At 57.0% G+C, this 24,189-nt stretch overlaps 1 protein-coding gene and 1 long non-coding RNA gene across 5 annotated transcripts; one reads left to right on the top strand and one right to left on the bottom strand.

Annotated features, from left to right (window-relative positions):
* The first annotated feature begins 2,498 nt into the window (after positions 1–2,498).
* Positions 2,499–11,735, top strand: LOC116857608. Its single transcript, XR_004380774.1, has 2 exons — positions 2,499–2,548; positions 11,499–11,735. It is a non-coding gene; the product is annotated as an uncharacterized LOC116857608 (long non-coding RNA).
* LIPE (lipase E, hormone sensitive type) lies at positions 5,542–23,670 on the bottom strand. Of its 4 annotated transcripts, none has more exons than XM_032841848.1 (10): positions 22,737–23,670; positions 13,655–14,190; positions 11,473–11,563; positions 11,222–11,367; positions 10,827–11,012; positions 10,337–10,631; positions 9,364–9,591; positions 8,966–9,142; positions 6,404–6,822; positions 5,542–6,141 (listed from the first exon to the last, which is right to left on the bottom strand). In XM_032841848.1, exons 1-10 carry the CDS (start codon positions 23,668–23,670, stop codon positions 5,929–5,931), a joined length of 3,225 nt encoding a protein of 1,074 aa, XP_032697739.1. In that variant the 3' UTR covers positions 5,542–5,928. The 4 variants fall into 4 exon arrangements, with proteins under 4 accessions (XP_032697739.1, XP_032697742.1, XP_032697741.1 ...); XM_032841851.1 differs by lacking the exon at positions 22,737–23,670 and adding an exon at positions 21,224–21,286; XM_032841850.1 differs by lacking the exon at positions 22,737–23,670 and adding an exon at positions 20,746–21,191.
* Positions 23,671–24,189: the final 519 nt, after the last annotated feature.

Raw genomic sequence — 24,189 nt, 5'->3', positions numbered from 1 at the left:
TGTGTTTGTGTTTGTGTTTGTAGGCGATCACGTGTGGTGCCCATGATTCTCTGGTTGTGTGGGTGCAAATGAAGATCCCACTAAGCAGGTATTAAGGGCACATGTTCGCTGTGATCTTGCCTTTTTTTTTTTTTTTTTTTTTTAGAGAGGGAGAGCGAGAGATAGCATGAGAGCAGGGCTAGGGGCAGAGGAGAGAAGCGGGTCCCCACTGAGCAGGGAGCCCGATGTGATGTGGGGCTCCATCCTAGGACTCTGGGATCATGACCTGAGCCGAAGGCAGATGCTTAACCGACTGAGCCGCCCAGGTGTCCTGATCTTGCATTTCTGACTCTGAGATGCCGGCAATGTGTCTGTATATTGTGAGCTGAGAGTGAGAAACCCACTCTCAGCTCCTCCTTTTCATGTCCCCCAGGTGACCCTCGGAGGGCAACTCCTCCCAAAACGAGCCTCAGTTTCTCCTCCTCCTCCTCCCAAAATGAGCCTCAGTTTCTTCTTTTCCTCCTCCTCCTTCTTCCTCTTCTTCTTCTCCTCCTTCTACTCCCCTTCCTCCTCCCCTTCTCCTCCTCCTCCTTCTTCTTCCAATATTTATTTATTTATTTGAGGGGGGAAGGGGCAGAGGGAGAGGGAGAGAATCTCAAGCCGACTCCCAGCTGACCATGGAGACCATCACAGGTCTTGATCCCAGGACCCCAAGATCATGACTGGAGTTAAAAATCAAGAGTCAGATGCTCAACCAACTGAGTCACCCAGGTACCCCAAAGTCTCAGTTTCTTCTTATTGGGGATGAGGGGTCCTGTGGCCTCAGAAGAAACCCTTGTGTGAAAGGGAAGGTGGGAGGAGATGGGTGAGGCCAGGGAGAGGCTGAGAAACACAATGGGGCACAGAGGGATGGTTAGGATGGGGACGGAGGAAGGACTGCACAGAGAGGTTGTCCATTCATTTGATACACAGTTGCTGAGCTCCTACGATTTGCCAGGACCTCTGGTGGGCATTGGTTCAAGATGTGGGGAAAGCAGAGAGACCCAGAGAGATGTCCCAGGGTGGCCCATTTGTCTCCATGGTGGGGCTTAGTGACAGTTCTGAGTAATGGAGACACAGTGGTGGAGAGGGACAGAAAGGGCCCTGCCCCTCCCTAGTCCTTCCTGAGGCCCAAACTGTCCAGATGAAAGAACAGAAGCCATGGGGGTAAGGCCCCTCCCAGGCTGGGGGCACCCCCATGAATCATTTTCTTATCACTTCCTAATAGGATAATGACACACCTACCCCCTCCTAATCACTATTTTTTACCCCAACCGGGTCCAACACCCACAGTGAGGTTGGACAAGTCTGGTATTTTGAAATCAGGAGAGGAGATACTTGAAAGTCCTGGTCTTGGGTCCTTCCAACCCCAGGACCCAGGAGTTCTAGACCCCAACCCCCCACCCCACCCAGGAGTCCCCACTTGCAGCCCCTCTTCCTTTGTTTGCTATCTACCTTTTCTAACCTCTCTGGGCCTGTCTTTATTGCTTTGTCTGTTTATCTCCATCTGTGTTGTGTGTCTTTCCTGTCTCTTTACATCTGCATCTTGATTCTTCCTCACTGGGCATCAATTTTCTCACTTGTAAAATGGGGATTATAATAATCTGATCTTTTAGAACTGTAATGAGGAAGACATGCGATAATTAACCGAAATGCTTCGCATAGAAGCGGGGCCCCTGTCCATGCCATGCAAGAGAGAGCTCTCTTATAATTATTGTTTTTAGCATTTTAATCTCTCTTGGTATCAATGTTTTTCTCTTTGTCTCCATGTGAGTTTCAAGTCTCCTCCCGCTCTGGGTGCCCCTGGCAGACAGGGTTCCTTGGGGGGTGGGGGCGGTGGTGGAAAAGCACAAAGAAGCCAGAGCTTCCCCTAAGCCGCCTCCTCTTCATCTCTATTCTAAGCCTCACCTCGCGGGACCCGGAACTCTTGCCTGGGGCAAGGCCTGGCTCCAATCCCATAAATAGCCACATAAAATCTTAAACCTCAAATCCGTCATCCCCGAGCAGACCAATGAGTCTTTCAGGTTCCCAACTCCCTCCTCCCTCAAGAGCCAAGCATCCATTCAGATGCTCCTCAGACCCTGAAGTCTAGGTTCCTCCATCCCTCCTCCCTCAGGACCAAGGAGTCCGGACTTCTCAAGTCTCCATCTTCCCTTGGGACCCGAGGATGTGGCCAGCGAGCAGTGCGAGCAGCCAGACCCCACTTTCGGGGCGCTTCTGTAGCCCACCACGCCCTCCGCTGCCAGAGGCGGGCCTCCGGAGGCTGGCTGTGATAAGCTACCCATGACGTCAGTCACTATCTTCCAGCCAATAGGCGCTCCGCCCCTATCGCCGTGGGCCCTCGGGGGACGTTCACTGGTAGGCGGAGGGCACGGCCTAAGTCGGACGGCGATAGGCTCTGGAGGACGCCAGTCTCCGCTAGTCTTTGCCAGTCAACCAATAGGCCGCGCACCTGAGGGGTGGGAATCCCGCGACGCACTGCTGAGGCTGGAGCTGCTGATGAGGGAAACAGGTTCTGCGGGTGCAGTCGGTGAGCCCCTTCCTGTACGCCCAGTACAGGGATTCTGGACATAGTTCGGAGGGGAAACGGCGAGGCTTGGTGGGGTTGAAGGCGGAGGGTCCGCTTAGCCCGGGGACCGAGCATTTAGCTTTGTTGGAGAAACTGAGTCCCAGACGTTCATCTCTCCATTCCATTCCTCTGACCCTAAACCTGATCCTCGGCTGCTCTTCCTACCCGGCGTGCGCACCCATCGGTTCCGTCTCTCCAGCCCTCATTCTCTCTCCCACTCATTGGCTTTCCCATTTCCTTCTGTTGCCACTCGCTTGCTGGCTCATCGCACACTCAGCCACTATTACTTAAAGGTTTCCTGAGGCTTCCAGTGTGCTAGGCCTTGTGCTGGCCGACGACAGTGGTGACCAAGACGAGTCAGGCGTAGGCCTTGACCTCAAGGTCAGATGGGTCAGATGGGAGGACGGACACGTTGATGGGCAGGGGTGTGCCGAGGTGGGGGAGTACAGGATAATTCTTTTTAGCTTTACTGGGTCAGGAAAGGGTTTCCGAAGGAGGGGACATTGGCGCTGGATCCTGGAGGGGCAGGAAGTACCAAGCAAAGGAGAAGAGCGTGTTGGAGGATGTTTCCGCATAAGCGGGGAAAGCAAAGCATGCGGGAATATTACTGTGTGTAGGTGCCCAAGGAGGAGGCCAGTCAGGTCCTTGCAGTGGGGTACCTGTAAGGCTGGAAGAGGAAGAAGTGGGCAAGGCCAGTTTGGCAGCCCGGACTTTGTCCTGGAGCGGGGTGGTAGTGGGGAGCCATGGAAGGGTTTAGAGCAGGGGAAGACCAGGTCAGAGCTGCAGCCAGAACTGGAGGAACAAGACTGGATGCCAGTAGCCCAGAAGGTGGCTTGGGCAGACACCCAGGCAGGAGATGAAGCGTGGATTAGGTCAGAGACCGAGGGGATAAGGCAGAGAGGGGTTCAGGAGGTAGAAACAATTGCATATGGGGCTTGATGGGCTGTGGGGCTGTCCAGGACAAGACCCAGAGTTCTGGCCTGGGTTACAGGCATACAGGAGCTGTCCCTGAGATGGGGACAGGAAATAGGAGCAGGTTGGTGGCTGGTTGACTGTTTTGGGGGAGATGAACAAGGGGTTCTATGAGCTCAACGAGGGAACAGGACCTTTAGGGAGAGTTCTGGGCCATGGTTCCCTCCCCCACACAGCCCTTGCTCCGAAGTCACTTATTGGTTGAATGAGGGCCTCTGTGGTGAGGGTCCCCTTGTCCCCATCTGCTCAGGAAACTTTTCTTGTACTTCTGCATCTTCAGTCTCCCTCTCTCCCTTCCTTCCCCAGCAGCATTAAAACATGTTCTGTCATCTCTAAACACACACACACACACACACACACACACACACACACACACTACATCAAGCTCCCTTGAATTATTTCTCACCCCTTTCATAGCTGAAGACTTGAGGTACTCACTGGCCAAATCTCTTACCTCCTCAAATCACTCCCTCCTCAGCCCTCCATGTCTGGCTCACATCCCTGGCCCTGCAATGGCTCTGGACAAGTCACCAAGGACCCACCCGCTTCCTGCTGAGGTTAGGGATATTTCCATCCTCATCTCACCCAGACCACTCCCTCTCACCAGAAATCCCCTTTGCTTTATGTCCTCTTGTTTCCTGCTTAGCTTCTTCCCTCTCCAGCTCCTCCTCAGAACCCTCCAGGACTGACTCCCCTTTTACTGCCCACCCTTTTCCTGGGGGGACCCTCAGGACTCTCTCTGTCCTGACCCTCTGCTCATCCCATCTGTCCACTCTTCCTGGAAAGAATCTAGCTCCAGCCAGAAGTGAGCATCTAGTCTGCTCTCCTGCCTCCTGCTGCCTCCTCAATGTCCCCCTGGGTGGTCTCACAAATACCTTTTGATCTCTCCATGTGCAAAACATAACTGTCACCTACCTTGTACACACCAGAGCCTCTTCCCAGTAAAGACACAGCCTCACTGTCCATGTGCTCCTGTGGCTAGCCTGGGTGCCATTTTCACCCCCATCTGCTCTACCCTCAGTAAGTCCTCTTCAACCTCAGTTATGGCTCCTACTCCTACTCCCTACCCTCATCCCTGTCCTCAGCCTTCTCTACCTCCAGGACTTGCCCCTTTCAGTCCATCCCCCAATGTCCCAGCAGGCCCTTTCAGGGTCTGATCCTGTCCCTCCCCTGCTCAGAGTCCTTCTTACTGCTCCCATTGCCCTCCAGTTACAGCCCAGATTGCACTCCAAGCCCTTCAGGATCTGCTCTTGCTGACCATTCCAGGCCCCTCAGGCCACTTCCCATTTTGCATCTGACCTTCTGGCCAGGGAGAGGCTTTGATAACTGCCCAGTAGCTCTCACAACTTTGCATGTTTCTTCTGCCTAGCGAACTTACACTTCTCCTTTAAGGTCAAGCTCATATCACCTCCTCTGTGAAGCCCTCCTTGACTACCACTAATGGAATCTGAGGGGACTGTGACAGCCTGTGTCTGGGTCTCTCTGCCCACTCTCCCCCCAAGTCCCTTGAGGGCAGGCCCTGGATAGAAATTATCTCTGCTCTAAACCCCGGGCCTAGGAAAGGGCAAGACCTCCGAGTCTTGGTTGAGGGACTGAGTGACTGTCACAGCTGGGCAGAGCTTGGGCTTCCAGTATTTGGGGTGACCAGTTTTGTTTCTGGTTCCCTGTTAAGTTTGCTGTAGTTCTCTAGGAAGTATGGGTTTTCTTTTCTGGGTGGGTGCGGGGGCTGGGTCTGCAAAGGGGAGTAGCTGAGAACCCAGAGCCCTCCGGCACACCACCTGGATTAAGTCTGAAGGTGGTGTGTGTTAGTAGGGGTGTCCAGTCCCTCCGCACCCAAGAATCCGGGCCTGCAGTCCCCTTCTTCCTCAGGATCCAGAAGCTGGACTCCCAGCTTTCTACCGCCAGGCTTCTCGGATCCCAGCAGCAGGGCCTGATGCTGCCCCCTGGTGGGCGACACCCGACCCTATTTGCAAGAGGCCAAACTAATTAAATACTTTTATTTACAAAGGAATAAAACCAAACCGACTTGCCAGGTAGGGCCAGGCCCCCACCCTGCGGCGGTCACAGCAGCAGTAGAAGGCAATGATGGAGTGCAGCTCCAGCTGTCCATGGAGACTAGTTGGTGTGCGACCCCCACCCCTTAGGCCAGGGTCTCGGCTTGGGGCCCCCGCCCCCACTCCTACCCCTGGCCGTCCTCCCACCTTAAGGCACAGCCTGCCCCTCCCGCTCGGCCCGAGGGAGCCGGGAGCCCCTCAGGGGGGCCCCGCCACCCAACCCGGGGCGCATTCATCACGGAGGCCGGCTGAGATGGGAACAAGAGGCCTTTAGTGTCGCCCCTCGCAGCCCCAACTCCCGGCTGGGGCCAGGGCTCAGACCCGCGGCGCGGCGGGCGGGGCGAGGATGAGGCGGATGCACTCCACGCACTGCGCAGCCGCCTGCCGCGTCTCCCGGCACAGCGCCGCCAGGCTCAGGAAGCCGTGCGGCAGGTCCTCCACCACGCGCAGCGTCACGGGCTTGCCCAGGCCGCGCAGCCTCCGCGCGAACATGACCGAGTCGTCCAGCATGGGGTCCAGCGCGCACGCCTGCGGGACGGCGGGGCGGGCAAGGGGCAGAGGAACGAGGGGAGGGGCCGGAGAGTGGGAGAATGAGCCTCGCTCGGCCCGGCATCCCCCACCCCCCAGACCCACCGCCTCTTTCCCCTTCCCCGACTGTCCCTAGAGGAAATGGCAGCCCTGGTTCCCCGACAGCCCTCCCCCTCCCCCTCTGTGGCTCCGGCTCCGGGGTTCTCTTCCCCAGGTGCACCTGCACCCGCCTGCCCCTGCACCATCCCAGTCTGGCGCTCACCACAATGTGCACGGGTGGCAGGCTCTGTAGCATGCTGTCGGAAGCCAGCAGCGGCGACATGAAGGGGTTCTTGACGATGGGCGAGGAGCATAGAGGCATCCGGGTGGTGCTATGGCTGGAGCGCCTGGGGTGGAAACCCTCCGGGAAGGCGGCGCGCGCGCTACAGCCTCTGTCCTTGGTGCTCAGCTCATCCGGCGCCTTAGCTTCTGGCGCGTCGTCGGGGCTCACGAAGAAGTTGATGTCCGAGGGCGTGGGGGGGCCAAGTGTCTCCGCGGATAGTGACAGCTCTGGGGTGTCTGACGTGTCAGAGCTGCCCTTTAGGCTCAGGTCGTGTAGTGTCAGACTCTTGAGGGAGTCTGTGCCCAGCGGGCCCTCAGGCTGGACCAGGGCTGCCTCAGACAGGCTGCGCTGCATGGGTTCTGCAAGAGGGGCCAGGTCAGGCGGCCAGCCGGGGCCACCCACCATCCTGGCTCTGTATACTGGGTGAGTGAGTGGCTGGCAGGAAGGGTCAGGGGGAGGACAGCGGCCTGTGGAGGAGGAGCTGCGTGCCAGGGCTCTGGAGGCTGCGTGTTCCCCCGGACTGCGTCCTTGGGGATGGGTGGAGAGCCCCACGTGCCCCCGACTGCAACTCCGAGAGGTGGAAGGAGTCAGGTGGAGGGCTGTGTGTGTGGTGACCAGGATGGTGAAATGCAAGTCACTTTACCTCTGAGTGCTCAGTTTCCTCCTCTGCACAAAGAGGGCATAAAAATAGTCCTTACCTCACAGGAGGTGGTGAGGACTCAGTGGGATGAGCCACGGCTCCCCACTGGGAGGTCATACGCTATCCTCATGTCTTAGTAGTAGTAGTAGGCCTCCCCAACCCCAGCACGAGGCCGAGCCAGCCTGTGAGGGCCACTCGACACAGGGTATCCACAGAGGAGTAGCGAGCAGGCCCACACGGTGTGAAAGGAAGCCGTGTTCACAGGGAGCTAAAGAGTCTTGGGAAACTGATTCTCAGGGGCCCCACCCCTGCAGTCCCAAAGATCTGTTCCCAACATTTCCTTCATGTGCTTTGGTTTTATCCCTTCCCTTTGAGTGAGCCAAGAAGTGCCCCGCTGATGCTGGAGATGCACTTTGGCCAGCATGGAATGCCCACCTTGGCTGATCTGATCAGATCTGTGCTGCTTACCACTAGGGCCAGGATGCTGCCTTCTGCAGATCTTTTTCTTTTTTAATTTGTCTACATAAATCCTCAAAGGCAAGATGCGAGACGACAGGAGAATAACGGCCTAAGTGCTTCATGACCCAGAGGGTCACAGGCACGGAACCAGTGATGGGGAGTCATGGGGCGCAGCCTGTCAGGCTGCCAGCTTCTGCCAGGAACACCTACTGGTGTCGAGTTTGTGCTGGGTGCTCAGCACAAACAGTTGCATGAAGTCCCAACAACAAACTCATGAGGCAGGTCCCCCGACCGTACTCATTTCATGGAGGAGCAAAGCAAGACTCCCAGATTGGGTCCCTGGCCCCCATCCCCCTGAGGTTGCTAGACTGGCCTGTGTGCCTCTAGGGGCTGTACTTGCCACCTCTGACCTTTAGGGAAAGCCCCAGGGCTCAATGATCCTAGGTTCAAATCCCTTTTAATTGTTTTTGTGTGTATTTGCATTCATTTGAATATCCTAAGATTTAAAAAGTTAAAGTAGGGGCGCCTGGATGGCTCAGTCATTAAGCGCCTGCCTTTGGCTCAGGTCATGATCCCAGGGGCCTCACATCGGGCTCCCTGCTCGTCAGGAAACCTGCTTCTCCCTCTCCCACTCCCCCAGCTTGTCTCCTCTCTCTCTCTCTCTCTCTCTCTCTCTCTGTAAAATAAATAAATAAATCTTTTTTAAAAATCTTAAGTAGGACACATTTGGTTGGAATAATTTTCTGAATAGGAATGGTATCTACTTTTGCCCATGTGCTATTATTCAAAAAGTACTTTGGTGTGCTGGAGATAGAAAATGAGTTGGCTGTCTTTAAGATCATTAAAATGTTAAAAAAAAAAAATGGTGGGAAAAAAATAGATCCCTGGATGTTAGTGATTTTTGGATGCATGAGGATCCTGCCACCCGCCCTGAGGCTAGGAATCTCTTCCACTGACTGAGGTCTGTGCAGTCTGCTGATCTCCTTGCCCCTAGGCTCGTAGGCCAGCCCCTGGAGTGGGGTATTACCCCCATGTGTCTCTATTAAAAGTCTGGGAAGAATCTAGGAGGGTTGGACTCCTCTCTGAGAGCCCAAGAGATTTGAGTGGCATTCTCAGGATCGAAAATCAGCACACGTAACAACCTTTGGAAGGCTAACTCTTATAGTTCCTGGAAGTTCTGAGATGACCTGGTGGACTGGAAGTCCTGGAAATTCCAGGATGTGGAGCGTCATGGAAAATCAAGGCTGTGCGGTAGTCCCCAGGGATAAATACGAGGTTAGAGCCAGAAGGTGATCTCTGCTTTCCTGAGCACCCCAGGACACAGCCCCTCACCTCCCCCCAGGACTTCGGGTGGACTGGGCTCTCCACCTCGAATGGATGCGTGAGGGGAGGACTTCACTCACCTGCTGTGGGCACTGAGTTCCTGTGGGACTTGTTCCCACTCAAGTCCAGGAAAGAGTGGAGCCATGAGGAGGCACCCATGCGAAGGTCCCGGAAAAGCAGGGCTGTGTCCCGTCGCACCAGCCCCAACATGCCCAGCGCCTTCTGGTCCGAGTCGGAGGGGTCCTCTGTCTCTCCACCTGTGGAGTGTGTGCGGAGGGCTGAGGCCCAGTCTCAGCACTTGCAACGTCAAGCCTCTGTGCCCCTGGGGACCCAAGAATATCTGATGGCTTCAATGGGGACCAGGAGTCTCTGATTTCCTTTCCCGAGCCCTGGGAGACTGGGTGCTGGCCCCCATCCCTCTAGGACTCCAGCGTCCAAGCCCTCCCCAGGCCCCCAGCTGTGTGTGTGGTGGCCTTACCAGCGTAGGCGCTGACACACTTGGTGAGCACACTGAGGGGCAGCAGGGGGTCCATGAGGCTCAGAAGGCGGGAGGGAGAGGCAGTGGATTGTAGCATCGTGGCCGGGTAAGCTGCCATGATGCCATCCGGCACCCGTATCCCGTAGGCTGCTGCCCGGAGGGACACAGTGAAGCAGAGGTTCCCACCTGCGCTGTCCCCTGCGAGGCATATCCGTTCCCCTGTTGAGCCTGGGTTGGAGGGGGGTTGGAGAGGGCTTGGTTAGCTTGGCAGGGAGGAACTCAAGCTCTGAGCTGGGAGCACTGGACTCTCAAGAGGTAGGGTATGGGGGCTCCAACCCCAAGGTCTAGCCAACTGCGATTTTAGAGATTGGTAAACTGAGGGAGGGGTTTGGGGGACAGCGGTCGGGGAATCAGGGAGACTTGATGATGTGGAGATCATGAGGCTCTGGGGAGCTTGAGAGGCTGGAGGTCAGAAGCAAGGGGCACAGGTGGTGGAAATAGAGAGACCAGGGGCCATTTCGGGAAGGAGGGGCAGTGGAGGCCTGGAGATGGAAGGGCAGGGTTCAGCTGACCATACAAAAGAGCCACATCCCTGTGCCCTGGGGCACACCCCTGCCTTGTCCTGGGCCTCTGGAGATGTCAGAAGCAGGAGGTCAGAGGAGTTGGAAGAATGGGCTGGAGCGAGGGCCAGGGAGCTGGGCGTGCAGGACAGGTGGGTGGAGAGAGGAGGAGGAAAGAAAAGGTCCGAGGGCATGGAGAGGTGGGCAGGTGGGGTATCAGGGCTAGATGGGGAGAGCGGGGAGCAGTGGGACAGGAGGGGGTGAACAGGTGGCAGAGAGCTGGGTGGGAGGAGATGGGAGCGGAGGTAGCAGGTGCAAAACTGAGGCCTGAGCAGGTAAATGGCTCTCTCCCCGCGCAGTAGAGGCTGGTGGCAGGACCAGGGAGTGGGTGACAGCAAGGGGCGGGGGCTCACCGAGGAGGGCACAGTGTTTGACAGCCCAGCAGTAAGCGTAGAAGCACTCCTCCAGTGCCCGGGGGAAGGGGGCCTCGGGGGCCAGGGAGTAGTCGATGGAGAGGATGGGAACGCCCAGCTCCTGGGCCCAGCTCTTGAGGTAGGGCTCATGGGATTTGGAGGTCTGGGCCACGAAGCCACCGCCGTGGATGTGCACCACCAGGGACTGTGCACGGGGTGCCTGCTGGGGGCATGGCCGCAGCTCCAGGCTCCAGGGACCCTCGGACTTCACCAGGTTGCTGAGCTCCTCGCTGTCCTGGGCGGGGGGTGGGGGGGCGAGGGGATGAGGGAGGATGATGTGGGTGAGGCTGGGGCAGCCTGCCCGGGCCTCACCCCACCAAAGGGATGTGCTCAGAGACAGGATGGGCGTAGGGAGCAGGTATAAGAAGTGGGAGGTGGGAGGGCCTCTGGGGAAGGGGGCTGTCTGTGCTCCTTGGCTGTTATCTCCTACCTGTCCTTCACGCAGGTCATAGGAGATGAGCCTGACGAGGACCGGCCCGGGGCCTGAGTGGGCCAGCGGGGGCGAGATGGTGACGGTGAACTTGGGGTCAGCAATCAACGGCATTTCAAAGGCCTCTGGTGGCAGACTGAGGAGGCGGCTTACCCTCACGGTAGCTGATGTCATGTTCGCTAGAGACTGGTGGGAAGGGACAGGAGGGGCGCTGGGGACAAGCTGCTTGCAGCCCCTCATGTCTCCTCTCCAATCCCCACCCTCATCTTTTCCATCACGCACTGTGCCCGAGCCCGGAGCCTCGCCAAGGCCTGACATGGCCTGGGATGGGTCTCTGGGCCCCAGTGTGCCTATCTTGTAACACCCGTGGGGTCTTCATCAGGCCCCCTGCTCACCGATAGCACCTCAATCTCAGTGATATTCCAGAAGGCTTTCCAGAAGTGCACATCTAGGTTCTGTATGATCCGCTCAAACTCAGCCCCACGCAGCTCTGGGTCTATGGCAAAGCGGCCGCTGGTGAAGAGGGAGCTGGCAGTCACACCTGGGGGTCAGGAGGGGTATCAGGGACTCCAGTAGGGGGAGATGGAAGGAGGAGGAGGGACGGGAAGGGAGGTGGGGCTGTAGGCAGGGTCTGGCCGGAACTCACCAAGGCCTGTTTCATTGCGCTTATAGTGCTCCCCGAAGGACACCAGCCCGATGGAGATGGTCTGCAGAAATGGCCGGATGGCAGGCGTGAACTGTGGAGAGATGCTGCTGGGTCACCTGCTGCCCAGGAGGGACTGGAGGCAGGAGTGAGGGGCAGAGATGTGGTTTGGGGGAAGGCGTCGTCATTCAGCAAACATTTAGTGAGCTCCTACTCACATTGCTCTAGGCAACAGGAAGCAAATAAAGGCGCATGTTCAATGTCAAGGAATGCTTTGAAAAACCAGTAGGTGGAGGGGACACAGACTGACGACTAGGGGTCAGGCTACTTAGATGGGTATCCAGAAGGTGCTGGAGGAGGGATCCAGATGAAGCAAAGGAAGGCTGGCCCCTGCAGAGGACATGGCAAGTGCAAAGGCTCTGAGGCAGCCTGTGCTTGGTGGGGGTAACCTGTGTGGCTGGAGCAGAGTAAACAAGGGGAGAGGGGCAGCGGCCAAGGTCAGAGAAGAGGGGGCTCATGGAGGAATGTGGGTGTATTCCAGATGTGGGTGGAGCCATAGAGGGCTGGGAGTAAGGTGATGCAGGGATTTCCTGAAAGTCGCGAGGACAGAGATGAGGCCAGGCGCATGGACAGGGACCAGTTCCTGGGTGGCAGGAAGACAGGAGATGGTCAGAGACAGGGCCAGAGATCTTCCAGCAGAAAGACAGCCAAATGGGGAGACGCATCTGAGGGAGGAGGCAGGCAGCTAAGAAAAGACAATGGGGAGACAAGATCAGAGGAAAAAAGCCATAGGAAGCTGGGCATGGGGCCAGCAGGGTTCTTTTGTTCATTCAACAAATACAGGCCTACATCCTACTTCAAGCTAGGCACTAGGCTTTGAGTGGGGGCTGGGTGGTGGGCAGCAGGAGGTGCTGAGCTAGCGTCACACCCTGGAGGCTTCTGCCCTGTGGGGGCTGACATTTTACAGGGCATAGCCAGTTCTGTAGCATAGCTGCTGGGCCCTCAGAGAAGAGCTGTCAGGCATGACCTTGCCCCTGGCCAGGGGCCCAGTGGGCCAGAGAGCACAGCGGTGCCTGGCCATTTTGCCTGGAATGCTGGCTAGGGTGGCCCCAGGATCACTCTCCTGTGACTCCAAGGTCGTGGCCGGGACACAGGGAGGAGCCAGCTGGCCCAGCTGGACTGATCAATATTTGCTGGGGGTCAGCTTAGGTGAAGGGAAGTTCCCAGGAACATCCAGGCTGGATTGGTGAGGACAGGCTGCTCTGTGGGGAATCAGGAAAGAACGCTGAGAGACTGCCAAGCCCACCTGGGCTGGGGGATTGGGGGGACCCAGAGAGAATCTGAGGGGCTGCAGAGTCACACAGCTTCAGATGCTCCTGCGGGGGGCTTCCCTGATGTGCCTGGGGCCTGGGGCACCCAGCACTGACCTCATAGGAATACGTTGGACCTCTGCTCTGAGGCCCCAGGACCCCCTCTCCCACCCCAATTCTGAGTCCCCAGACAACTTTTGCTCGGAGTCCAAAGGCTCCAAGGCTGCCTTCCTTTCAGTGCTAAGGTGAGCAGTACCCCCGTGGGAGTGGCTGGGTTGGGGCCACCACCAGGTCCCCCTCGTAGTCACCAACTCGGAAGTGCCCTTGGCCTTCCCCATAGCTGGAAAATCCTGAGTCAACAGCCCAGGCTGACCTGGGGTCCTGTGGCCTTGAGCCTCTGAAAAATGGAGCTAGCTCCCTCCCTCCTGCACATGCCACCCCCCCGGGGGGGGGGGGCGACTAAATGGGATGTGTGCTTTTGAAGAGGCCTTTGAGAACAATACTAAACACCCTTCTGAGGGGTCTCATGATTTGAGGGGCCAGACAGGTCACCACAAAGACTGGACAGATCTCTAAGCATAGGATAATAGAAAGCCATGGGGATCCTGGCACAAAGAGCTATGCGAGTTGATGATTTCTTACTACTCGGTGGAATCGACCCAAGGGCCACAAGTTTGAGACCCCCCCCCCCCCCCCCCCTGTCCCGTGCAGCTGCCTGAGCCCTAGATGGCTTCCCCTTTCTGGGTCTACTATCCCAGGAGTCCAGGCAAACTGACCACTGTGGCAATTGTACCACGCTGTGGGGCCAGGTGGGGGCCCACCAGGCACCTTCACTGTGGGGCCAGGGGAGCAGGGCTGTGGCAGGGGGAGCTCACCTGGAAGCCCAGACAGCGGCCGTAGAAGCAGCCCTTATGCAGAGTGACATACTCGCGCAGGAACTCAGCAATGAGCCCCTCATCACCCTCAAAGAAGAGCCCCCCGGGCCGGTTAGTGGCCAGCAGGCGCTGGGCATAGTAGGCTAGGGCCCGGAGCTGGGTGAGGGCGACCAGATAGGCCTCGAGCTCTGCCAGGTTGTGGCTGGTGCGGAAGAAGATGCTGCGGCGGTTGGAGGCCACGTAGCGGGACTTGTGCAGCAGGTGCGCCAGGCAGCAGCGGGCCGTGTGCACCAGGCTGCGGTACCCGTTGGCCGGTGTCTCTGCGTCCAGGTCAAAGAGGTGTGCCACGCTCAGCAGGCGGCCCAGGGCCGGCTCTAGCCCCAGCGCCTGCTCCCGAATCCCCGCGAAGACTCCCGACAGCCGCCGTGCCGTTTCCCCGGGGCCCTGGCTCGAGAAATAGGCCATGTTGTCCTCTGCCAGAGTCACCAGCGACTGGGTCATCGTGCGCAGGTCCATGCTGTGTGTGAGCTGCGAGGCTGCGGGCCAGCGGGGAGCCTCTGTTAGGCAAGCTAGGGCCAAGGGTTCAGTCTAATGTCCCATCCCCTTCCTTTTGCAGACCCAAGTCTCTGGACCCTAGACCCCCTTTCTCCCTGCTATCTCCTATGTGGGGCTCTTCTTGGTTTCCTAGCTCCACGTCTCTCCTACAACCCCAGAGTCTACCCACCCCTCTGCTTCCTTCCAGGGACCCAAGAATTCAGGTGCTTGCTCTGCTGGGGGCCAGGACTCTGAGGTTCTCTGAGAGGTGTGGAGCCTAACTAGGTCCCCCCTCTCTCAGGCCCCAGGTGCCACCCACAGGCCCGTCCTCTCCACCAGAATTTGGGAGAGCTCAGCTCTCAGCCCATCCATTCCCATCTACCTGGTGATGTCCCCGGACCCTGTCTCAAGCCTAATTCTCTTCCTGAACCCATTTCATAATCCTAGCCTTACTTAAAACAGAGGAGTCAATCCTGTCCCCTCCTAGTCCCTTGAATCTGGCTGTGGAACCTCCTCCAAGCTCCAGCTGCCTCCCTTTTCCTCTGTGGAAAAGGATCCCCACAGGTCGGTCAGTCCCACTGCTCCCCAGCTGGGTCCCCCAGTCTTTGGGCCTCTCCACTTGGCTTAGATCGCATGGGCCAGCCCCATTCCCCTGCTTGGAACAGCCACCTTCATCTCTGCCATTAGCCTTGAGCTCCCTCTGTGCCAGACCTGCACTAAGAACTTTCTGTGTGTTTGTTCCTTTAGTGCTTGCTCACCCCGAGAACCAGACTGCCTCCATTCTTGTTTCAACTGTTATGGGTAGCATCCCCATTTTATAGGAGAAACTGAGGCTCAGAGGTGTTCAGTAAGGAGGTGAAGCTTGCATTGATAGTGGCAGCACGGGATTCAAACCCTGATCTCTGGGTCCAGAGCCCTCATTTCTGCTGGTCCCCCTCCCAGGGTTCTGGAAGCTGGGCCTCTGGCTATGGCCCTCAAAAACTTGCCCTGGCCTAGGCCCAACTCCCCATACTTCAGGGTCCCTGGTGATCTTCCCTCTGGGGTCCCTGTACTGTCACCCAGGCCCTGGGCAAGCTGCCATTGACTCCCTTGGTGGAGATGGTGCCCTTTGCTCCGGGGACTCTTCCCTCCTGAAGCCCACTCAGGACCCTGCCTGGCTGCTGCCTCATCCCCGAGAAGGTGTCTCCCCTCCCTTGCAGCCCCTGGGGTTTTAAAGCTCCACCACCCCTGTCTCTCAGCAGACAGTGCACTCACCCCTCCCAGACTTCTTCTGAAGTCTGCTTGGACCTCTGCTCTCCCCAGGCTGAGCTGCAGGCTGGGCTAGGGCTGAGAGTGGCGGGTGCCAGCAGAAGCCTGGGGCGATAAACCAGCGGGGAGGAGCAGAGCCTGCCCAGGGTGTGGCCACCGGCTCCACCTCCCACCCAGAAAGGATAGGGAAACCATGTGCTAGAACGCAGCAGGGAGCCCAGCTCCCCTCCCCCTCTGCCAGTTCCCAGGCCTCCGCTCAATGGGAGTCCTTGTCCCAGGCTCCTCTGCCTTAGAACCCAGGAGTCCAGGCCCCAGCCCCTTCCTCACTTGGACCCAGGCATCCAGACACTCAACCCCCTCAACAATTAGAAACAGGTATCTAGCCTGCCAACCCTCTTCTCTCTTAGGAGCCAGGAATCTTAGCCTCTGTTCTGAACAAACGGTCTCTTTTCACCCAGCCCAGCTGCCCTCCCTCTCCCCAGGGTGGATTTCAGGGAGCAAAGGCCCAATGATCTCAGCTCCTGTCCCGTCCCCTACGCTGGCCCTGGCACAGCCGGCCCCAGCTGTTGGTGGTGGTAGGCGGGGAGAGCCAGCCCTGCCTGTCCCTCCCGAGAGCACAAAAGCCGATTAAGGGTGGTGCCAAGCTCAGCTAGGGGTTCTGAGCCACGAGTCCTATGGTGTGGTGTCCCCATACTGGGCACGTGCCACTTACCCTTCACAGGCCATCCTGCTGTGACTGTCATCCCCACCTCACATATGGGAAACTGAGGCTTCAATAAACACCTTACTGATGTGATTCCATGTACTCCTTACCTGGCCAGCTCTTTCTTACCCTTCAGGCCTTGGCTTGTCCTCTCTAACTACTCCTCCCCACCTAAGACACACACCCCTATCACTACTCTCTGCCATCATACTTGCATTTCTTCCTAGAATTTCATACACTTGCAATTAGACCCGTTCATTTACATGTTTGTTGTTTGTCTCCCCCCCCAGGGACAGACCCAGACTTTGTGGAGCTATGAAGCTGGTATGTGTAAAAGTAAAGCTCTTTAGGGAAAAAAAGGTGTAAAATCACAAATACAAACTTAGGGACAGGGTTTTGGAAGGGGTCTGCACAAATGGGAGGCCCTGAGGTCCTCCGCTTGGCTGTAGGTGAATCCTCTGTTTCTTTTCTCTCTCTCTTTTTTTTTTTTCTTTTTAAGATTTATTTATTTATTTGCTAGAGAGAGAGAGAGAGAGAGCGCGCCCGTGAATGAGCGCACAGCAGGAGGGGCAGAGGGAGAGGGAGGGAGAACCTCCATCAGACTCCATCAGACTCCCCGCCGAATGGGGAGCCGGGATGCAGGCCTTGATCTCATGACCCTGAGATCTGGACCTGAGCCAAAACCATGAGTCAGACCCTTAACAGACCACACCGCCAAGGTGCCCCCATTTCTTTTCTTTTGGATTATCATGCCCCCTAGGGCAGGGGGTGGCCTCAGGGCTCATCATGGGGTCTGGCACATGGTAGTTACTCAGCAAATATCCGAGGAGACGGAGAGAAAGTGTGAAGAGTCAGAGTGGGGGCAGAAGCAGGTGAATGGGAGCTTGGGAGAGGACCACCCCTCCCCAGGACAGACAACCAGACGAACAGATAGAGGCCTCTGGAGACAGTGCTGAGGTTGGTGACCAGGTGAGCCTGGATGGGCCGGGATGAGCAGTGGCGAGGAAGAGGCTGAATCCCAGGCCTTCATGATTCCAAGGCCCTGCCCTTCGCCCTGTTCTAGGCAGCTCCCCAGGGACTGAGCTGGGTGGAACAGGGAGGAAGGGATATTGAGGTTGCCAGAAACTTGCCAAGAATCTCAGGCAGAGGGCACTGGGGCAGAGGCAGGCGCCCAAGGCCCGTGGGCAACAACTGGGGTAGAGGTGGGACCAAGGGGTCCTGCCGCCTCGCGCCAGCCCTTTGCCCTAAAGAGCCACAGGACAGCTGGAGCCAGCCTGGATTCTGGGCCCTGGGGACTGAGCAAGGGTGAGAAGGGAAGGCAGCTCAGCGAGGATGGAGGAGGAAGGGCCAGCTCTGAGGCCTGGGAGGGGTGAGGGCTTCTGAAGGGGAGAGCCCTGCAGGGCAGAAGCTAGGTGGGGGGCAGCGAGGGCAGCCTGCTCCCTGAGTGTGTCTGCCTCAAAGGGCAAACACTGCTCTGACAACCCTGTGAGCCAGGCACGGTAACTCGTCTCATGCTCGCCGCAGCCCAGGGGCTGGGACTGTCCTCGCCCCTTCTGGCAGCAGAGACAAGTGAGATGCAGAGGAGGACAGGACCGCCCATGGTCACAGGGCAGAGGAGGGCAGCTCAGGGGGTCTCTGCAGTGTTTCTGCTGTGTGTGTGTGTGTGTGTCTCCTTCTCTCCATCATGTCTCAGGTGGCTGCTTTCTGGGTGGTCAGGTATGAGTGTCTTGGAGGCTTACCCATGATGTATGTATGTATGTGGGAACATGCCATGCCTCATGTTCACCTGGCCTGTGTTTGTGGGTGGGTGACATTTTTTTCCCAGTCTGTGCATTTGTATGTTTTTCTGTATGTCTAGGGCCTGTGTGTATGTATGTGTTGTGGCCCCTGTGAGTGTATCTGTGTCTGTGTTCTTTTTGGCCTGTGAGATTGCACAGACATGTGTCTGTGTGTTTATGGACATGTAAGCTCATATCTGTGTGCATCCGTGTGTGTGTGTGTGTGTGTGTGTGTGTGGCCACTTCCCACTCCCAGCCAATGCATCACAAAGTTCTGCCCACTCTGCCTTCACAGAAGCCTCTGGAATCTGGCCCTTCTCCCACCTCTACTGACCCCTCATCTAGATGATTGTATTAAGTTTTTATGTGTCTCTGATTTTGCCCCCTTCAATCTCTTTTCCACATAGCAGCCAGAGGATTTTTCTAGAACTTCAGTCCGGTCACATACTCCTACCCCTGCAACACCCCCACCCTTGCTCTCAGGATAAAGCCCCCAATCCTGGACATGGCCTCCCAAACCAGGTGCTCTCTGGGCTCCCTGCCCACCCAGCCCCCTCTTCCTCCCCTCCCTTGCTGAGCTCCCTCTGTGCTGTAATGAGCCACTTCCTTGGGCCTCAAGGTCTCTGTCCGCACTGTCTCCTTTGGCTCCCTGCCCCCCTTGCACAGCCATCAACACTCGCTCATCCTTGGGTCCAATGTCACCTTCCTGGGAAGCCTCCCTCTTTCATTTTCTTAGGACTTTCCCTCTTGTATTTGCCACAGTTTACAATTATATCTGATTTGTGGGATTATGTGATTCACGTCTGTGTCCCCAGCTCCAGTGTGAGTCTGTCCTCACCACCAAGAGTCCAGGCCTGACACAAGTTAATGTTCAGTGAACGAATCTGTGCGACTGGAGCCTTCTGGATCCACAATTAAGGTGGGGGCACAGAGAATTTTTGAGTTCACACACTCCTGCCCTCAGGAGGCTGGGTTGGCCATCTCTCTGCCCTCACTAGCCAGGTAAGGAAGCCCAGGTGACCTTGCTCCCTCAAAGCCTCAGCGTCGTCATCTCGGAAATTGGTGATCATGATAACGCTAGAGTCATTGGTTCCTGGCAAGATCAAACTGATGACTAGGACTGCTGCAGCCAGCCTGGAGGGCTGGGGCAAGGTCTGATTCACCCTACTGAGGCGTGGCACCAGGGCAGAAACTCAGGAAATGACAGGTAGATCTCAGAGCTTAGTGGAATGAGTCTTTGGGAGTGGGTGGGCCCATGGGTTTGTGGGTAGGACTGGCTCAGCCCTGTGCAAAGCACCCCACCCAATAGGATTCTGAGTCCTCATGATAGCCCTGAGGGCAGTACAATTATTATTATCCCGGTGTTACAGTTTATACATTCCTTCACTTACTAATCCAATAAATATGAGTGCCTCTGTGCCTGGCATGTGAGGCTATGAAAATGTGGGCTAAACAAGGCAGACACGGCCCCTTCTTAGGGGAACTCACTGCCTACTGGGAAGTAACAGTCATCATAACCTCCGCCCCTCAGGCAGTCGTGCTGTGTGCTTGTGTCTAATGTGCTACACTCATTCAAACCTCACAACAGCCCTACGAGCCAGGTAGTCCTATCATTGTGCCCATTTTAGAGCTCAGAAAGTTCAGACAGGGAAAGAAGCAGCCTGTTGCCCAGTGTACCATAGCTTATAACCTCAGGAACCAGACCAGCAACACCCATGTTTTTTAACTTTGGTCTGTACTGCCTCTGGGCATGCTGTCCTGCTTGTGAGGCTGTGTCTGGTAGTATGACAGTGAATGCCCTCAGGTCCCAGCCTGAGCTCGGAGCCTGTCTGCCTGTCTGTGTGGGTGTGCTTGTGTGCCTATGTGCCTGTGTGTAGCCAACTCTAGTTCTGTCTTTGGCTAATGATGTTGCCTAAGGCAGAGAGAACAATCAGCTTGGGGTCTCTAGGGCCTGGGGGCTACGTCAGTTTCTTTCCTTCACAGGAACTTCCCACAAGTCCTCACTTGGCTTCACAAATACTCATCCCTAGCAAGAAAATGTGTGGTCCTGCCTGGGGCTTGCAGCATCTCTGCTGGTTTGTCAGTCTTTCTCCAGTCTGGTGAGATCTGTAAATAATGTGACACCTTGAAAACCCATTGGACAGCCCTCCCTTCTTTGCGCCAGGGAGGGTGTGGTGGTCTGAAGCGTACCCAGGGCCCCCTAGTTTTAAAAAGAGTGGGGGGAGGTCAGGAAGTTAGGCCCCTGTGATGCTGAGCTGAAGCAGGTGGGCTGACAAGGAACTGAGGCATGGCTTGAATGAAGGGTGGGAGGATGGACTGTTTTGAGTCATACTGTTTTGAGCCTGGGGCACTTCCCACTATGGGGTACCCCTTCCTCCTACCTTTTCCTGACAGTGAATGCCCTCTAAACTTCCTCTTTGAGCAACAGTTTCTAAACCTCTCCACTATCCTCTCATGAGTGCTGGGGCCCTGAAAACCGGCTCTCGAACCATTTCCCTGGTAGGAAAGACCGAGGTCAGGATCGCCCCCACGGTCACACAGCGAGTACGGAGCAGGACAGGGAACCCTAGTCTTGGAGACTCGCATTCAGGATCGTGTTCCCGAGTCGCTACTGGGGCATCCGGTAGTCTCTAGGCTGAGGGTAATATTCCACTCTCACGTCACCCATTCTCACAATGGATCATCCCCGCACCCCTTCGCAGGGCGGCATTGGGCCAGCCCATGGGCTCCCCCACTTCTCGGGGCCGTGGAGCCGTCCACTCAGTCCCCAGTTCCCTGCAGGATGTCCAGGGTTCCTTCCGTTCTGCAGCCGGCCCCCGTAAGCTCACCTTTCGTTTTGCTTTTTCGCCACCGCCGACGGCTACGACTCTTGGAACCCTCTTTGGCCCTCTTCGAGGCCAGGGCCCCATCGGCCCTGGCTACCCAGCTTCCCCAGTCAGACTCCATCAATTCTCGGCGATCCCCACGCGGGGGCTGATTCCAGTCGCCGAGCCTCGCCGGGAGAGCCAATCCTCGCGGCGCACCACCACCGGGCCCCCATACCACCCAATCCTGGGCTTGCTTTTCTCTGGGTCCCGCCCCCTGAGCAATCCGGGCTGCACTCCATTGCCGGGTCCCGCCCTGGGCCTAAAGCCTGGCCCCGCCTCCTCGCACACTTTAAAGGGCCCGTGACCAACGAAAATGCAGCCCCGGGACAGCGAAAAGTGTCCTTCGGACAGGACTAGCGGGGAGTCCCGCGGGGGTCACCCCAGAAGGGAAGCCTCGCTCTTCTCAAGTGCTGGCTCTCAACCTCGCTTTCCCACTCACCTTCCCAAGTAGGGATTCCCTAGAACGCGACCCGGACTGCCTGGTGGAAGGGGAAAGAGGGGCGCCTCTGAGCCTCCGCCTCGGGGCGGGGGGGGGGCGGGGTGGGCCAAGTCCTCCGGCAATTCAATGCCGGGGAGGGGCGACAGCACTGGAGGTGTGGCTCTGCCTGATAGCCGTTGGAAAAGGAAGCCCCGCCTTCTTCCTGCCTTGTATGCCCTATTGCTCTCTTTCTCGGGGTTCTTTTCTCGGCCTTTCCAAGAGAATGGAAGGGCGGGGGTTAGGAGAATGCTCGGCGCCTGCGCACTAGCCCGAAGCCGCGAATCGGCCGCCCAGAGCGGCCGCGGAGGGCCTGGCGCGTGCCTGGGAAAAGGCGGGAGACGGAAGAGTCTCGAGGCTCACGCATGCGCACGCAGTCAACTGCCGACGGGGCGCCGGCGGGGAGGCTGCCGGGTTGGTGTGTGGAGCGCGTGCCCTGACACTGGGTTCTGGAGCCTACAGAAAGAGCTCTTCATCCTCAGCGCCGGAAAAAGCGGACCTCAAACCCTCCTTTCCCTCCTGAAGCACATGCGCAGCCCTGCCCTTGAGAGACATCGTTACTCTCTTCGCAGGTGTGAGAGAGATGGCCCAGCCCTTCAGGAAGAGACCGGCCTCCGAGCCGCGGCCACCATTGCCGGCCCCTTGGACTACCTGGCCATACGGGAGCCCTCAGCTTCTGGATTGGGGCTGCTTTGCCTCCCCTCAGGCTGCTTCCACAACCAGCCCTTCATTGCATGGATGAGACTTCACGTACCCCCTTAGGCCTGAGCACGTCAGAGGAGGGGGCAGCGCTGGCGGCCCGCAGAGTCTCGGGCCCGGCCCCCTCGCATACTGGTCGCGGTAACTCTCCCTTTGTCCGGATTCAACCTTGCTGGAGACTTCGGCGGACCCCGCAGCCCCTCTTCCACGCCACCCTTCCTGAGAACACAACTCCCAGGCCACCGAGCCTGCCTGGCAGAGGAGTAGGTGCCGCCCGGCCCGCCTGGGGCGACCTGGAAAGCTCAAGGATCCCTGAGGCCCGATTTTACCCCTAGTGGGGATGGAAGCACCGCGAGGGTAAGGGTCTACGTGCAGCACCAGGTGGCTGGTGCCTAAGGCAGGAGGTGCCCCAAGGCTGTGAGTTTGGGGACCGATGGGCAAATACTGGCGGGGGAGGGGGCGGGGTGGCAGCTACTCTATTTTCTAGCCCCTAGGTCAGAGCCCTGTCCCACTTCTGATTGCCCCTAAATCCCCCGTGGGGAGGCAGCCTGGTGTGGGGAAGAAGTCACAGCCGGGGTCTGCCATTCCCAGTATCTGTCCTGCCTCCTGCAAGGCCTCTGTGTCTCCCCGCCTCAGCTTTCTCATCTATCAGATGGGACTGTTGAGCTTTGTCTGCAAGGACTGCTGAGGGATTCCCAGAGCCAACCTGACATACTGGTGGTCCTCAGCTCCTCTTGATGGTCTCTGGGAGGATCCGTTCCTCTGGACTCAAACTCACCTGCGTCCCTGTAGTGTCTGTGAGTCTGGCTGCCAGTTCTCTTCCCATGTGCTGATGTCCCCCCATGCCCTGATGCCCCTTCATGTTTCCCCTTGAAGGCCAGCTTCTTTCCCTTGGCCACTGTTCCACCCCTCTTGGGTGATGAATTGCTCTTTAATGGAGATCCCACATCTGGTTCTGAGTCAGAATCTGTGACCCACTCGTAAAACGTCTTCCACTCTGAGGCTGGTCGCTGCGTGGAAATTTGGTGTAGTTTTGATAGAAATCCCCACTCGGTGGAAGATCTCAGCTGGGATTTCACTCCTCGGGCTGGAGCTCTTTGCTGGGCTATAGGGTCTGATTGTCTCAGTCTCTCTTGGGATGTAGATTGACTCTGGTCAGGTGATCCATTTTCGGGTCTAGGTCTAGGCTGAGCTGGAGGTGTTGATCCAGCTTCTCGATGAGCTGGAGGTTGCTTCATTGGACTGGATCCTGGCTGGCCAACCTGTGCCTCTCTCAGTTCTGGCTCCTGTTGAGTTTCAGATTCTTTTCCTGGCCCAGGTCCCTGTTGTGAGGTAACTTCCTGTTGAGAGGAGGACACCCGGTGCATGGGAGGTGATTGCTGTGGTGCAGGCTCCTGCGGGGCAAGAAGTTCCTCCTGCAGAGCTGAATTTTGTTGGGTGCTAGGTTCCTGCTGGGATTCAGCTTCATGTTGGGCAAGGGGATTCTGCTGAGTGAGAGGTCTTTGCTGGGGAGCCGGTTCCTGTTGAGTATTGGGTCCCTGATGAGTCTTAGATGCTGGCTGGGTTGTGGCTGTCACTTTTGGCCCAGGCTCTGGCTGGGTGATAGGTGTCTGGGGTGGCTTAGGTTCTAAGTCATGCCTAGATACTGACTTAGAATGTGGTTCCATTGTTGTTACTTCCATCTTGGGAGGTATTGCTTTCCCAGATTTCATCCTTCTGGGCCCCCAAGACCTCCTTTGTCACAGATCTCTCATTGATTTCTCATGATGGCACCTCCCTTTGGATTCCACTCCTTCATCTTGGCATCCCTGGTTCTTCCGTTCTAAGGCAGTTGGCAAGTGGCACTGCTGACCTCCACTCCTGTACCAAGTGATGGACTTCTGTGCCTCCTGCTGTGGGAGGGGGGATTAGGAGCAGGAGGAGGCTGTATGGCTAGTACTCTCCTACCAGAGGGGAGGGGCTTGCCCTCTTATGTCATAAATAGGACCCCACCCCACTTACCACTCAGTTTAAGTGTTTTTTTCCTCTTAAAGCAAGCATCCTAATTTAGTCCTTTGTTTCATCTGGGATGACAGAAGCCAGATTCTGGACGAGTGTCCTTTTATTTCCCCCCCTCCCCTTCTGACCTTTCAGGAAAGGGTTAGAGAGGAGGCAGTCTTTTTTTTTTTAATTTTATTTATTTATTTTGACAGAGAGAGATCACAGGTAGGCAGAGAGGCAGGCAGAGAGAG

This window comes from Lontra canadensis, unplaced genomic scaffold (assembly GCF_010015895.1).
Source record: "Lontra canadensis isolate GAN:19392208 unplaced genomic scaffold, GSC_riverotter_1.0 scaffold125, whole genome shotgun sequence".
Lineage (NCBI taxonomy): Eukaryota > Metazoa > Chordata > Mammalia > Carnivora > Mustelidae > Lontra > Lontra canadensis.
This window is presented reverse-complemented; position numbering and strand designations above follow the sequence as displayed.